At 35.7% G+C, this 17,720-nt stretch overlaps 1 protein-coding gene across 1 annotated transcript in view; it reads left to right on the top strand.

Moving 5' to 3' along the window:
• Positions 1-7,040: 7,040 nt before the first annotated feature.
• Positions 7,041-17,720, top strand: part of ahr2 (aryl hydrocarbon receptor 2) — a 59,350-nt gene continuing 48,670 nt past the window's right edge. Inside the window, exons 1-2 of the mRNA XM_059569303.1 lie at positions 7,041-7,374; positions 16,148-16,335. Of these exons, the coding sequence (XP_059425286.1) occupies positions 7,316-7,374; positions 16,148-16,335 (247 nt within the window). The 5' untranslated portion in view covers positions 7,041-7,315. The remainder of the gene's footprint in view (positions 7,375-16,147; positions 16,336-17,720) is intronic.

The raw sequence follows: 17,720 nt of genomic DNA, 5'->3' as shown, positions 1-17,720 counted from the left end.
GGGCCCCAAGGTGCATGGGTTAGTAAATGCAAAGTTTATTTACAAGAACCTAAATGTTCCCAACAGGTTTGACTTTTGCTCATAGGAAATGCTTGCTAAAAGGATTTCAAAGATCAGCCAGGCTATGACTTTTGTGAGGTTTGATTTAAACGCAAAATTCATCACTGGGCAGCATTCAGTTTTTGTTTTTAAAATCCTGGCATAGTGGACAGGAGCTACAGAACCAAATTAGTTTTCCATTATTAAAGCCATCAAAAAAAAAAAAAACACGGAAAAAAGCTAATTAGCATTGTATCCATTAGTTTAGTGGTAACTCTGTTTATGTGCTTTTTGGGTAGTATTTATTTATTATTATTTTTATTTTTTTTTGGCGGAGGTGTCTTTTTTTCAATTGATGAAGCTACGAAGAATCGACAAAAAAAAAAAACATTGAATCTACACATTTGAAAAAAAAAATTTTTATTGTCATTTATCTTGCATTCGTTTTGAAGTACTAATTAGTACTAATGCCATCCTAAAAGTTTACACCATTGTAAAAAAAAAAAAAAAACAACTAATAAATAAAGGTAATAAAGTTATATTATAAAGCTCCGATTTTGGAAATAAAATCTTAATTCAGAGAAAGAAAAAAAAAAACTGTGAAATAAATAGTTGCATTATCTTCCATATTTCTTGTCCTCTTAATTGAGTTCTTACCTGTATATATTTAATCTAGTCGCAAAGGGATGGTGGATGGGGGATTTTTTTTATCAATTTAAACCCCAAACAATTTTCATCAACAATAGTAATTTACAACTTGCATTTCAGAAGATGTCATGTGGAGGCTAATAAGGTGCATACGGTAAGCATTCATTTGAAATGAGATATATAATCTACCGGACCTCAGCAACCAATTTGAGGCCAAATGTTTATATAACCATCCAAGAGGAGCGTTTTGCTAATGATGTATCTGTGTTTATATTCTCATGCTATCGCTGCTGTAAATAGACCACACGTCTTTTCTCGGGTTGGTTTCACTAGCCCGGCTGTTTTACTTGAAGGTGACTCACTGGAGTGTGACCGATGCTTTTATGATGTTGTCCAAGGGTGTGTGTTTGTGTATTTCTGTGAATGCCCATGAGTCTGTGCATGTGTGTGTTTGCAGGGTAACCAAATCACAGCCTGAATGTCAACGTTAAGCCTTAAGAAGAGAGACACCTTAAGAAGGAGGATAAACATTTGAGGTGACGTCAGTTGTGAGTTTGGACGATACGTTTCACAGCTGTTCATACTGATTGAAACAGAAAATAAGGTATATTGAAACGGTTAATTCTGTAACTAGGGCCTGTTATGACCAAGGACAATAACTGTAAAGTTTTAATAATCATTCTAAATGTTTAAGAATAAGGAAGTCCACATCACAACTTTAACAGTAACTACATAAAGGAACTCTATTATTGGAATCACCTGCAGATGAACGATAAAACATTCACAGCCAATTAGAATCCACCAGACTTTAAACTTTAAAGTAACAGATGACAAAACTGAAGCATGCTTATAACAAATAGAATGTTGTTGTGCATTGGTGTGGATGCTAATATGGTTGTAGTCATCGTTCTTTGTTAAATGGGCCTAAACCATGTAGTAACTGTAGTTAGAAGCTCATTTGTCAACTTAGACATGTCTAATTTGGTAAGATTAACACATAAACACCCCTCACACACATGGGTAGCCATGAACTATCATTGGATAAGTTGCCAATGATATTTTTGTGACTGATGGTTCTATGAAGAACCTTTAACATCTATTGAACCTTTCCATTCCACCCAATGGTCTTTATAGTGGAAAAGGGTTCTTTCAATTTTAAAATGTTCTTCATACAAATAAAAATGTACGTTTTAAGAACTTTTCACTAAAAGGTTCTTTGGGGAACCAAAAAAAAAAGGTTTATTCTATGGCATCTCGGAGTGTTTAATACTTTGGGTTTGGACATTGTTTAAACACATTACCCTAAGTGTTCGCAGAAACTATAGATACCATGGCAAATTTTTGGGGATATCTTTTGACATTAATTTACTGTACACACAAAGCAACCTATTTGCTTATTAAATTACTCTGTTATTTACTCGCATTTACTAAATTCTGAATGTTTGAATACGTCTATCATTCCTGAAAATCTTGAAAGATTTATCCCGGGCCCATTTGAATCTCTATTTTCCCTCTTACTGCATGACTAGACTTTCAAACACCACGCTGACAAATTGCCGCAGAGTAAACTGTATACGGAGGGTCCACTACGACTCCTTCTGGAACAGAAAACCGCTTTGTCATTGTGTGTGGACATGCACAGACCACATGAACCTAATGAGCAGTGCCTGGAAACCTCCCACACACGCTGGCAAAGAGCTGTCCGTTGTTTTCATGAGGAAACATTGAAAGGAGGCTAACTCAATATTTACACAAAAGCGGCACCCTGGGATTTAATTTCCATATTAGCAGACAAAAACACTGGCGATTAATTCACACAAACAACTAGATTTTACTAGATTTAGCTTGCCCACGTTGAACTCACTGTTATGATTGGGAAAATGGCTAAAGGGGTTCTGAGAAATGTAGCATGTTGCTAGATGGTTTCTAGAACTTTGTCCCAAATGACGCACTATACACTATGCACTTATACACTTGTACTTATGCACTAGCACTATGTACTCAACCATGTAGTGTATGAATTATATATAAGGTTATTTTGTCATTCATAATCTGAGTCTGATAGCCCCCCCACCTTCGCAGTGTAATTAATGCTGATACAATTGAGTGCATGAAGTGTCCAACATTCCCACACTTAATTTTTTCGGTTATCTAAGTGCACTAGTGATGCACTACTCCTACTACTTCTATTTATCCTACAAAATGTCATAGAATAGTGCATAAGTACACGATTTGGGGCACACCTTTGCTAATGTTGCTAATGACTAGCAAGTGCTGGGTACTTACAAATTGTAGTCCATTTCTGTTATTTTCAAATTACGTTATGAAAATTTTAGTAATGCAAAACTTTCTCATATTCTAGACTCATTGCACACAAGCTGAAATATTTCAAGAGTTTTTTTGTTTTAATTCTGATGGTTATGACTGACAGCTTAGGAAAATAAAAAAATCAGTATCTAAATTTTTTTTTGTATTTTCTCAAAGATCAATCAAAAAAAAAACTGACAAAACAGAAATGTTTAAGATCTCCAAAGCAAGTTTAATTATGCACTCAATACTTGGTTGGGGCTCCTTTTGCACAAATTACTGCTTCAGGGCAGCATGGCATGGAGTCGATCAGCCTGTGGCACTGCTGAGGCATTACTGAGGCCCCAGGTTGCTTTGATAGCGGCCTTCAGCTCCTCTGTATTGTTTGTCAGATGTTACTTATCTTTCTCTTCACAATACCCCATAGATTCTCTGTGAGGTTCAGGTCAGGTGAGTTGGCTGGCCAATCAAGCACAGTATTATCATGGTCATCAAACCAATTAAACGTAGTTTTGGCACTGTGGGCAGGTGATAAAGTCCTGCTGCAAAATGCAAAAAAAAGTTAGTTTAAAAAAATTAATTAAATTACAAAAAATAAAGACTTTTCCATGATATTACATTTTTAGATGCACCTGTACATGCATATAACTTGCTGCTCCAAAAATGGAGGATGGCTTGTGTATCGCAGCCCATAGAAACAGTCACTAATGAGGCATCTGCGCAGGGGCGCCTTAAGATAACCAAAGGCCCCTTGACTACAGTGTTACAGTACGCCCCCCTTTCTCTACATAACTTTTTTAAGCTTCCTGACAATTATTTCTGTCATATTTAGATTTAGATTTTTCCTTGTTGATATGCCAGTTAAAATGTGAATATAAGTGAATATGCAAATCAATTCTTTGCCAGAAGGTGGCGCTTGTGGGACAGATACATAAAGTAAACATTATGGTATTACAGGCATTATACGGAGGTAATATGAAAAGAAAATGCCAATAAAACATACAGATTACATCCACGCAACTCACTGAACTCGCACTGTATGACGTTGCCGAAAGTTGTCCGTTCCAGCTCCTTTCACACAGCAGTGTTGTGTTTCTTGTTGATCTGCACGTTGATCTTAATATAAAGACACTCTCGTGCAGGGCTTTACTAGCACATTGTGTATTCCGTTAATATATTGGTGGAATTCATGTAACATACCAACTAGACAAACTGTGTGAGGGAAACTTAAAATGGACCATTCACTAAAACAACAACCAGGGCATTACTGAAAATGAGTGTGTGAGTTTGTTTACAAAATGCTGTTGTCACTGCAGCACATTCCAATATATTCAAATAATTATAAAATATATATATATATATAATTTCCTTGTAGCCAGTGGGCCCCTTCCCAGTGTAGGTCCCTGTCGTGCATTAACGCACCCCTGGATCTACGTATATACAGTATATATCTATGGTTTCTAGGCGATGTGGTTGCTAAGGTGTTCTAGGTCATTTCTAGGTTGTTTCTCAAATTTTTTTTCAGCTTGGTTTTATTGTCCACCAGATGTAGGCTAAGTCTCATCGATTATAAAAATAAATAAAAATTTACTTTGAAATTGTTGAAAATATGCCAATTTAATCATGTCAATCTTTTTTTTCCATTAAGATATGTGTCTGTGTGCATTTCCTGTTTTTTAGTTGTATAAACTGTGGGCTAAAAGACAATACCTGAGGTGAAGATAGAAACCTGACTTGTAGAGCGTGACTGAAGACACCATAACCGGCACGTCCACAAAACACACACACACACACACACACACACACACACACACACAGAATGAGCAAGCTATTAGAAAGCAGGGAAATCAAATGTGGGAAAACAGGCCTGAGGCGCATCCTATCTGCTTACCTGAACTGACAGATTACTCCTATAGCTGTGTGCGCTGTAGTTTACAGATGTAGCTTGGACAGCATGAGGTTTAATATAACATGTTCAGCCTAATTATATCTGATGTGGTGTGAATTAAACTCTGACTCATAGCCCATCCTGTGCGTTTGTGCTACAAACTGATGAATGATACCTCAATTAGTCTGTTTGTTGAATAAAGATGTTTTATTCCTTTTCTAAGTGTTCTAATTATGCTTTTTGAGGGAAGGACCTGGCCCACTCAGAATATCCTAGACAAAATGTATTTATTCCTCAGGGCTCAGTGGTAGAGCATTGTGTTAGCAGCGCAAAAGGTCGTGGGTTCGATTCCCAGGGAACACATGTTAGTTAAAAAAATGTTAGCCTGAATGCCACTGTAAGTTGCTTTGGATAAAAGCGTCGGCTAAATGTAAATGCTTATTAAACATGTCTCATTATTATAAATGTATATAAATACTCAATACAATTAAATAGAAATAAATCGATATTTGAATCATAATTAAATAGTTAATGTTTTGTGAACATCTTCATAAGTATGTATATTAAAATACATAAAAATATAAACAAATTAAATAGAAATAATAATTACATATTTACATAAGATATTATTTCTTTCTTTTGAATGTATTGTTAGATATTTGTTTATACGTATCTGTGTTTGTCTATATACATACATATATATTATAAAAATAAATCATAAGATTATAATAAAATGTTGTTGTTTCCTTCTTTTTAATTTATTTCATTTTATATATTTCCATGTATTTCTGTATTTATCATTTCTATTTTTATTATTTATTATTATATGCTGAAATGAACCAGAGATGAGTTTGGAAATATATTTTGAAATCTTTATGAGAGTATCTTGGCCTGCTATTACCTGTTTGCATATTTTTCATAATTTTATCTTTAGAACAATTTACTAACTTGACAAACTAAAATGTTAATTGTGTTCCAAATTACTGATTTTATTTTTGTAAAGTTCACATACAGTATGTGACCATAAGATATTTAAAATCTTTCCATCGAGGAATGTCTGCAGAAAGTGTTTGTGTGACTGAATCTTTCCACTAACAGTCAAATCTCATTCTTGTCCTACGCAGCGACACAGTAGATTTATATATTCCTGAATGGTCTATTATTTAATTTCCATTTCAGCATCAGGGGGAAAAATATAGTGCCAAAAAGCATTTGAAGACTTCAGCTTCACAAAAAAATATTTAAATGTCATTGCATTAGACAATAAAATTAGCAAACATATCCTGGTAGAGTTTTCCCAGAATTAAAATCACATTTCCGAGCCATTTTTGCAATTACTTATAATCAACTGGTCCCAAGGTGATTTTAGGGAATGTATGAAGTCAGTTCCCCTGAAGTTCACACAGGAGTAGTTCATCACATTAGCTATGAATGTCATCCACAGCGTTTCACAACCAGAAAGTTTCACTATACTGTTTGTCTTCATTTTTAACAGTATATATGTAGTTTATAATCATAAACACACTATAAACAAACTCTTTGCTTGAAAGGTATTCTTGTCTAGTCTTTAAAAAAATATTTGTTTTGAAATTTCGTTATGTAATGCTATGACATTCAGACATTTTAGGTGTGGCTTAAGTGTGCAAACACTTACAGGCCTATAACAATAGTAACAGTAACTACAATAACTATGGATAAACACATATCAAAAGTAATAAATCATGGCTGTTTTAATGTGATTACAGTAAATGACCACTAATAATGTTAGTAATATTCCACTAAATGTTTTATTTTGTCTGGATTTTGTATTTTATGATACACATTTTCTACATTGAGGCAAGTTTGAAGATATTTTTACAGAAATAAAAAAAAAATGTATGTAAAATAATAATAATACTTTACTGACCGAACAACGCTGCAGGTGTACAAAAATGCAGCCGTGTGAGGTTGCAATGCTGCTTTTCTCCAGTCCACCTTAAGAACGCTCCTGTGTTTATGATTTCCTGAAAACTTTTCCAACCAATCACAAAGCGTCCAGCTTACCTGCCTAGCGCTCAGGCGCTTCTGATTGGTCGTCGCTCAGAACTCTCAGCCAGTCCGCTGCCTGCAAGCGTTGTTTGGAGCCACTAGAGAATGACAGGTCGAAAAAAAACAAAAAAGGAAGAATGAAAATTTGTTCAGCTCACGCCATTGCCATTCGCCGTGGAGGTTGAGAACTTTCGGAAACTTTTCGTCTTCATTTTAAGTTGCTGTCGGTCTAAAGAACCGACCCCGACAGGAATTACATCTGGACTGGACATATTCTCCTTTTGTTTGTGTATATGTGAGAGGATTTACCTGAATAACGCACACTTTCATCGACACTTGAAGGAAACCGAGGGGATTTTAGATGCTAGTCATATTTTAAACACTTCTTAGAGACACCAGACAAACATGTCGGGGGGTATCGGTATATATGCGGTCAAGAAACGGAAGAAGCCCGTTCAGAAAATGTAAGTTTTTGTGGGAACTCTCACGTTCAAGTTCAGACCGCGCTCGCGTCTCGCGCAGCAAGGTTATTTATACAATGTAACAACATTTCGAACAGCTATGTAATGTTACACTGTAACATTCTGACAATAGAATGGAACGCGTTTCATTCAGTTTATAAAACATTGTGTAATTTGCTGTACAGAACGACAGAATGTTCTAAACTGTGTTTGAAGGTGTATATATATATATATATATGAAATTGAAATTTACTTACACTTTCATATAGAAAAGTCTATATGAAACGTTGCAGTTAATACATAATTAAGATTATGAACCGTTTTCGTGTGCAAAATGACTCCACGAGGGGATTTTTGACTTTCCCGTGAATCTCGGGGAAGTTTAATTTACTGTAACAACAACCAAAAATGTAACGTTTAAGTGTAATTTCTGCCATTTAAAATCAAATTGGTGTGTCAAAGTCACGTCCAGTTTGTTTTCTGCCACTTTGAATTGAAGACATATGAGTCACAGAACCGAGCAAAAGTGACAATTATTGCAAAAGGTTTGATAGCTGGAAACAAAGTTGTTGTGTAATGGTGAAAACATTGTGTTTGTTTGCATCGCTAACAAAAGAAAGTCTGAATTTGACCCAGATCTGTATCGGTCGGGACACCTTAAGATTCAGGCTTGGTGTGTATAGTTCTGGGTCTGGCATGGAAATAGTACTCTTGTATTAATCATAATCAAGTTGAGAGTTGGCGGCGCTCTCACGCGATGCTTACACGAGGGAGGGGTGCGCCGGGGGGGAGTATGTTATTGTAATCTGATATAGTCTTTTTTCACATCATGAGAACAGTTTTTTTTTTCCTTGCTTTTTTTTCGCTCGTTCCCCCCTCCTCAAATTAACATATTTTGAAGTCACGCAAACTCTTACTCAACTATGGTGGAACTGGCTGAAAAGCCTAAGCACGCCTCTGAGTTGCTGTAGGAGCTTGCTGGTGCTCTACTTTCATGATTTTGCAGATAGTTTGTTTGGGGGGAATGCAGTCGTCTTGAAGAGAATGACTTTATGGGAGCAGGAATATGCCTGATGCATCTGATTTAGTTCTGGTGCATAACGTTTGTTGCACCGAAACATGGATTTGTGTCACTTCTTGAACAATAACTTGCTTTTCTTTATCTAGAGCTTTCTCACTTTACATTTACAGTGGTCATGTTACACATATCGCATGCAAATATAATGGATTCTAATAGTAGGGATGCTAACAAAGAAGATCCACAGTATTTTTTTTTTAAGTACACTGTAAAAGCAGTTTGTAAGGTGATCTAAATTTTATCAGAGGGTCAAATCAAGCATATTATTAAATATTTGTGTGTCTGTGTGTGTGTGTGTGTGCGTGCAGGTCAGTGGCACTATTTAGACAGAAAGGTGAAAACTAGTTGATATAATGGCAGTATACAATTAGATGTAGATAATTCATAAAATTCTTTAAAATAAAATTCATAAAACTTTTTTGCGTAATTTGTTCTTTAGTATCAGGTTACCGGTGTATGCTGTTATTTTAATAGTCGCAGTTGCATATGTAAGAGCAAAATATAAAAATACATTTGTGTCTGCATTTCTATCGTACAACAAGTAGAGATATGTTTGTTGTTATTTTGTATTATTAAGGTATCCATTGTGCTACATTTTATGATTCATAACATTATTATTATTATTATTATGTCAAAATATAAAAAAAATGGTTCTGAATATACATTTTCAGATGCAAACCTACAAATATTTTTTTATATATTCATATATTTTTTCGATATTACTATTAAAAATGGAAAAGTGAAGGTGAATGAAAAGTGTGATTCCAGTTGACAAGGCGATTAAAACTTTTGTCAGTTTAGCCAAATGTTAGGACCTTTTTTTTTACTACACTTGGCTATTTTAATTAAAGTGTCTGAATTATTTTTGGTTTATTTAGTTAGGGGCAGTTCATAAAAAAAATTAAATAATAATAGATAATAATAATAATTATTAATTCAGCCAAAAAATAAATAATAAAAAGAAAATGCATTACTGTATACATAGAGCGTTAATGTTAAATATAGCATGTTAATGTGCATAAATGAACACTAATGTAAAGTGTGACTGTTTATTTTTCAGGCATTTTGTTTTAGGCTTAAATGTTTATTTCTGATTTATATCACTTAAGTTGATGGACAGGAGGGATTTGTGTGATAATTTGATGTGCACTCAGTCTATTTGGCCTGCAAACTGTTCCATAAGAGTGCAGTGGCGCAGAACCCCGTACCTGTTGACAACCCCGTCATTGGCCCACCCACTGGGTTATGTGTATATTACGGCCTCATTGGCGCAGGAGACGAACGACCTTTACACAGTATGTCCACACTTCAGAATAGCTACTTACTGGAGCCTGAACTGCAGTGTGTGTTTTAGCATGCTGATAGATGTCCAAATGAGCCAGTAGGGTGGCGAAGCGCTAGAGCAGCCAAAGACTGCGACTGACACAAAGAGGGTATTGAGAGGGAATGTAACCAGACTCCTGGCTTCACACCGCCGTAGCTGGAAGTTGGAATGCTGTAGAACAGTAGAACCTCTCTCTCTAAAGAACCTTGTCAAGATTTCCTCACTTCTAATCTATGCGAAAACAAAACATAGGCGCAAGTAATGAACCGGCTAACCTCACCAACAGTAAGTTCCAACTGGAAGTTTTCAGCATCTCAACGACGGGTTGAGAAAGTCAGCATGAGTTTGAAAATGTCAGGAAAAGTAATGCAGCCTTGCTGAATGAAATCAGTTTCTTAAAGGAAAAAAAATTCTAGACCTCAACCTAACAGTTGAATATCAAAAATATAGTTGCAAATAAAGAACTGGCTAAACTCACCCTCTTGCAGTTGGAACTTCAAATGGACATTTTCAGCATCTCACTGTGGTTTGGGAAAATCGGCATTACATTGAAATTGTTAGAAGTAATACAGCAAATACTGACATCTAACATATGCCTTAAAATGAAAATAGATAGTTGTAAATACGCCAATGTTTATGGCAGTATATTCCAGTATGTAAGATTCCTTCAGACTGCATGGTGATTTGACCTGTTTTTTAGTGTTACTGAGCAAATGGACCAACCTGAATCTACAATCCTAATAATAAAGGTTCTTTATTGGCATTGATAGTTCCACGAAGAACCTTTCCAAATTCCATAGTGGAAAAAGCTCTTTAAATTATTATTAAAATGTTCTTTGCACTAAGAAAAATGGTTCTTTTAAGAACTCTTCATTGAAAGGTTCTTTGAGGAACCAAAAATTGGTGTCTTGTTGAGCCTTTTTAAAACAACAGTTGATGAACCAAAATTAAAATTGTATGATGTTCGTTCTTCTGTGGAACCTAAAAAAAAAGACCTTTTGAAGAATGTTTCACTTGGCCGTACTGTGAAAGTCATTGGGATCTTCGTATGTTATGTTGAACCCTGTTTGCATTCATGGTATGGATAAGAAAAGGTGAAACATTCTTTCAAATATATCTTCTTTTTGACTTCCATCACATAGCAAGAAACAGTTTTTAAAAACATCTTTTTTTTAAGATACTCATACAGTTGAGTAGACTGTGACTGATTGTTAATTTTGTAGGTGAATAATCCCAAAAACTAATAAAGGTTAGTTTAATTGCACAAAAGTATTTAACTCTGAAGTCAGTAGGGTAATTAACTGTAATTCAAACTGTCTGTAGACTACATCATTATTTAAATACCAATTTGTGTGAATAAAGATCAGCTGGTTTGTTAATTGCTCACATGACAATCCCTGCCTTCGGTTGTGATGTAAGGCAGTTTGCACCCTGATAAAGCGTCTGAGAAAAGGCCTGTTTACTGCGCTGTGCCTTTGAGATGGGTATTTCTGCTTCAGGAGCTTGGGTACTTTGTTACTAGACTTTGATGTGTGCTGAAATAAATTTGGGTCCGCACCAGTGCAGAGCGTCCCTCCCTTGCAGACTAGAGTTTCAGCCTGTCTGTCACTTCAAATACCCACAAATCTTGTCTCAGGGAAGGTATGAGGAAAGCAGACACTTGATAATGATGCTGATGCGTCTCTGCTCGGTCAGATAAAGTTTGCCGCAGTGGCTCAAGTGTGGTGACAGAACTTGAATTTGTACTCACTGACCTTAGGACCAGGTGGTATAGCTAGAATTTTGTTTATTTGAACAAATATGTAATAATTAAAGAAATGACTTCAATTTGCAATTTAAAATAAATGTTTACTGTTTGAATATATTTTAAAATCCGTTAAGGTTTAAATTATAAACACTATTAAAATAGTAACTTTCTAATTGTGAAGCACAGTATAGTTTAATGACATGATCTTTAAGAAATGTACCGTAGTTGCCTAATATTATGAATAATTAATATATCTTGCACCCCTAACTCAGCTTCTGGGTCGCAGTGTGATGCATTGAATGCATGCCATTGGAGCCAATTTTAGTTCTGTTCTTTTTTCTTTTCTTTTTTTTTTCCCCGCAACTTGGGTTTTTTGATCCAAGCCAGATGTGGCTGAGCTTCAGCTGAGGTTATCGGGTGGAAAACAACCACCGTTGGCTGAATTCGCCCTTTTCTTTCTGATCTCAGAACTGTTTTCATGTTTCCATGCAAAAGGAGTTTGGCATTTGGATAGGCACCAGATTGAGTTAAAAACACTACCATCAAAAGTTTGGACCCGCTTGACTGAATTTTTCATGATCTTCAAAACCTTTTGATTAAGTATATAGAGAGAGCAAGAGATTATTTATGAATTTATTATTGCTATTATTATTAATTTGTGTTCTAATTAATTATGCATGCATGCATACAAGCTGCTACATAGTTCCCTAGCTAAATTTCTGGTATTTTATAAAGACTATTATTATTCTGAAATGTGTACAATACACTAGTCCTAATAAAGAATGAAAAGTTGGTCCAAACTTTTGACTGATGTATCGACAAACAACTTTCTCTACTGTAACAAGGATGTGGAAAACCGAGACAGAGATTTGCAGGAATGTACCATGAGATTTGTAGTAATATTTTTCTCAAGCTAGATTGCCAAATGCTTTCAGATTGTTCTTTCTCTGTGTCCTCAGTAAACCTTTCAAGCAACGCAACCCATGCAGACAAAAAAAAAAAAAAGCTGTTGTGCAACAGTTACTGCAAATGTTTTGAAACAGTCTTTCCAGTGGTAGAGTTTTCAAGACGAGTGCCAAATTTGAAAGGAAAGAGAGGGGGAAGAAAAAATCAGTTGTACGGTATGTATAAAAAAAGCAAAGGGAGAGCGAAATACAGAGCAATGTTCATTAAAAGAATGCGACCCAGCAAGAACAAAGAGATGAGTCTTCAGATGGCCCTCTGTGTATTCCAGGCAGCATGAGAAACACTGGTGCATGTTGAGACCCGCAAGAGGAAAATAGTCCTGATGTCATACCTCATGTGATTGGCCCGAAAAAAACTTGATAGAAGAAAGAATGAGAGATTTCAGATGTTTCCTCTATAGTGATGTCTTCAGTACAAACAAATCCTTTGCCACCCTCAGCGATAGGGCTGCACGATATTGGGAAAAAATGACATTGCGACATTTTATTTTTCTGTGATATATATTGCGATATAAAAATCTAATCTAATTTTTTCTTACAAACAAAAATGGGGAGAGCAGATTTACATTCTCATTTTAAATGATTTAGACATCGACCCCATTGTGTCAATTGATTAATATGCGCGAGGTAGAGAGAGCAAGATAGCGCTCGTGTTGTTTGACGCACTCTCTCTCTTTCTCTCTCCCTCTGTCTCGCTCTCTCTCTCTCTCTCGCTCTCTTTTTCGCGCGCTCTCTCTTTCGCACTCTCTCTCGTTCTCTCTCTCTCTTTCGCACTCTCTCTCGCGCTCTCCGCGAATCACAAGGGGCGGGGAGCATCTGGCCCGTACAGTTAATGAATAACGGATCAACCACGACAGCCTACATCGCACATCCTGCGATGTGACTATCATGGATTCGTACATTGCGATATTGATGCTTACACGACACATCATGCAGCCCTACTCAGCGACCACAGCGAACTGTTGGGAGGTTCATGATCAGAACTCTAATGTGATAGGACTTTCCAAACAATAAATCATGGACCGTAGACCAATAGAACAACGCCACCATGGTAATTGCAAATATTGTGAAGATGAAAATAATAAAAAATTCAGTAGGAAGTTATGGTTAGTTGGTCTGTAGTAGACCTGTATGACCTTGTTTTATAGTCTCCATGTGTTTTTTATTTTGTTAAATTGTTTAAAAGAGTACTCCGAAACATATTTAATTGCTCTAGAAATGTTGTCACTGGAATGAAGGCAACATTTAATTTAATGTTTGTTTTTAGCAGAAATAGATTTTTCTAGGTTTCAGTAGATGTTTTTTAAATTTAAAAATTGCTGTTTACAATATGTACAAAGCAAACGTATGAACGTTATTATTATTAATATAGCTTTTATTTAGTTTTGTATTGTATTTCCATACCAATGTTTCTAAAAAATATTTTGAAGGAATTCTTTTGGATTATACTTTTATTCTTCTTAAAATTGAAATAACTTTTATATGGGCCTTTCAAGACAAATGTACGCATTTTAATTGTTTACATATTTTGTATACAGTAAATGTCAATATTTATCTAAATATTCTTTTTTTGTATTACATTTTTATTATTTTTTAAACTTAAATATTTTATATGGGCTTTTAATTTGCAATAATATGTGCAAATTATATAGACATAATGTGACACCTTACAGTTCAATTGATTAGCCAGTGTAAAACCAAAACTTTCCAGTAAAAATGATTGTGAATTTATATTAAAAAGATGATTTTAAACATACTTAGTAATGTATTGTCCACGGAAAGTTAGCCCTGAAAAATAACCTTTTGGGGATACAAAACAAAAACAAAAATAGCAAGGCACACCTAAAAGGATGGAGGATGAAGTTTCAGTTTTTTGAGTCCGTTTCGACTGTGAATTGAGTGACATATCTAGCTCCGAGATCACCATCGAAGGCCATTCAGATGAATGGAATCTCCTGAGAAATGAAATAGTAGGTGAATCAATGCGGCGCCAACAACGATGCGCTCCCTTGTGTCATTTTAGAGATCTGGAGCTCAGGGCCGAAGGGGAAGGAAGGGCCTGAATGCGCCCTTTTGTCCCCACAGGCTCTTTTTTTGGAGGTTAGTTTTACTTTCTGGGAAAACATAATTAGTGTCCGACTCAGATGGCTAGAGTTACCGCTCTTAGTCTTCTGGGCTGGCAGGCAATGAAAAGACAGCACGAGGTTGAGTTACAGTCAGAGTTTTGAAGGCTGTGATTCCAGTAAGAGTCCTCAAGCTTAGATAATGGGTTTTATGTCCGAGAGCAAACAGTTGTTTAAGTACTTAAACAGTAAAACTCAGTTTTTTATATTTCTGATTTGGCATTTAAAAACTCTTGGTGAGCATAAACAAACCCTAAAATCAGCTCTAAGATTTTTGAGGTTTTCTTGGCAGACGGCTAGGTTGCAGTGCTATTTTATGAATTAATATGAATCTAGAGAGCAGATTTGTTATGAAAACAGTAACTTATAAAAATTTATACCAGGCTGTTTATACAACGATAATAAACCGGGGTCTGATTAACAAAGAGTTTTCAGACTTCTATGTACTGCTGCAAGTATGCAGAAGAAAAGCCCTCTTAAGGTTTCAATAATTTAGTTCAGAGCTTAGAATTCTAAACTCTGTAACTTCCAAGCGTCACATACATGAAATACCATCATTTCCAAACAGAAAAAGCCTCTATCTCTGTTTTTGTTTTTTGCCATTTTTTACTCAATATTTTACTTTTCACCAACCAATTCTACAAAAAGAGCCAAAGTGTTCAATACATTGTTCAGTTACCGAAATGATTGGCATCAGTGTTTTACTTGAGTATCAACTCTGGATCAAAACACTGAGGTTGAATATCTAAGTTCACATATCACACTGTCTCCAAGCTCTTGAGAATGTCTGAACCTCAATTTATACATATTTATAGGTTGCCTTTTACCAAAACAATGATAAACCAATTATGAATTGCTTTTAGCCTTTGTGTATTATACACAGATGATCATTCTTTGCAGCATGAGTGTCGCTAGGTCATTTTTAGGGGGCTATAGCTAAAAATAACTACTCAGTACCCCCTAATATTTTGGAATTAGCTCTGTACATGAATTCGTGATCGCCTCAGTCCCATACTTATAGTCTTATAGTCCAGTGCGACTTGTTTTTGTTTTTTCCCTCATCACGACATATTTTTTGACTGATGCGACTTATAGTCCGAATAATACGGTAATACATATTCCAGTGTATGTGGCAAAGAGGTTTGCATACTTGAGCTAAGGAAAGAGGGTTGTACTAGAAATGCAAACAGTAAAATTTTGTGTTCGTAAAGTAAACAGGTTGTGTATGTGAGATCATGGAGACTTGAATTAGTTTTTTTTTTTGAATTTTTGGTTTCAGTACTCAAATGTTCTACCTATCTATGCAATACAAGTGGACTGCATAAGTTTAGTGTACAAGCCCTTCTTATCAAACTTTATATATATATATATATATATATATATATATATCATTTTTTATTATTATTAGGCTATTATTATTATACCCTAACTGGTGGCTAAGCTTTCTTGTGGACATTTTCCATTAAGGCCACCTGCATCTTATCACAGTCTGTAACAAGAAGTGTAACCCAATTTTTTTTTATTGATTTCTTCTTCCAGACCCAAACCCCCACCACCTGATGGTGTGAAATCCAACCCCTCCAAGCGACACAGAGACCGGCTGAACGGCGAATTGGACAGGCTGACCAACCTTCTACCCTTCTCAGAAGATGTCCGTGCACGGCTGGACAAACTGTCAGTGCTCCGACTCAGTGTTGGATACCTGAAGGTCAAGAGCTTCTTCAGTGGTGAGATCACAACTTATTTTTTTAAGAGTTTCGGTTTTCATCTCTGTGATAACGTTTGCTGTTTTGTACCCTTTTTCAGTCTTTGTCAAGTTCATATTGGTACATATTGTTGGGCCAGTGTTGTTTATGAATTACTGCATTAACTTACTGTAAGCAAGGAAGAGAGGACAGGAAATGATGTGGAGAAGGGGGAACAGGTCACAAGTGGGATTGAAACTCGTGTTGCCACATGCAAGTATCACAGCTGAGTCAAGGGAAATGCTAAACTCCCACTCAGAGTGCTTAATGTACACTGATTAATCATTGCTTCCCAGAAAGTTGAGTTAAATTGATGAATTTCTCAAGTTCACTGTCGCGATTGTTGAAGTCTTTTCTACCAGAATGAAGGAACGGGGGAAGTGGCTTCTGTTACATTGCCACATATAACACTTGATTAAAAGACTGATGGTTTTGAAAATGCTTCTCAGAATTATGATTTAGTCTCCGTCCTAATGGTGCTTTATCTTTATTAATTGATGTAGCATCTCAGGTAAAGTTCTGCTGAATTTATTTGCGCAGTTTACCATAAGGTCCATGTCACATGAATAATATGCTAGAAACTTGTGACCTCAGCTGTTTCGTTATCTCTATAAATTTGCAAGGGAGCTGAAAGATCACATGCTAGTCTGGTTTGGGGTCCTTAACTTACTTAACTTTCTTGACATCGTTTTACTTTCTGCTGGCTGAACGGTTTCATCAATAACCCACATAGACATTTGTGAGTTCAGGATCAGTTTCTCTGAGGGTTTTAGATCTTTAGCCAATAAATGCTTGTTTGTTTGTGTGTCTTCAGAAAAGGCTCAGAAATACATGTTAACATGACGTAGGATCTTCTCAATGGAATTAATACAATCTCTAAGAATAATAAAGAGGGAAAACCTCGTATCAAAAGGATAATTTAGTAGTTCCCAGAATAAAACCACCCATAATGCCTTTCTAATAGATACTGGAGTGTTTATTTTCCATAGAAGTTCATATGTAGTATTGTTGTGGTTGTCAGTGATGGATTTAGTCAGGAATGTGAAGTGGTCTTGAAGACAGACAGTGTAAAATTACTTTTAAATAGAAATTTTAATTTGTTTATCTTGATTTCATTTGTCCTGTTTGCAGTAAAAACAAAAAATTAAATATCAATGTCTTTCACTGATATTTAGAATTTTTAATGGAGAAAGTAAGACAGTAGATTGAAAACAGGATATTCTCCAGAGCACTGGTTTCCCAACTTTTCTTACAGTGGCATACCCCCTGGGACATTTAACATTCTTTTGTGTACCCCCTCAGGACTCGAAAAATTTCTAAATCACTGGTAGCCCTTCGGGCAGGTATTCTTCAGATTTTGGTAGCCC

Source organism: Carassius carassius, chromosome 16 (assembly GCF_963082965.1).
Source record: "Carassius carassius chromosome 16, fCarCar2.1, whole genome shotgun sequence".
Taxonomy (NCBI): Eukaryota; Metazoa; Chordata; class Actinopteri; order Cypriniformes; family Cyprinidae; genus Carassius; species Carassius carassius.
This window is presented reverse-complemented; position numbering and strand designations above follow the sequence as displayed.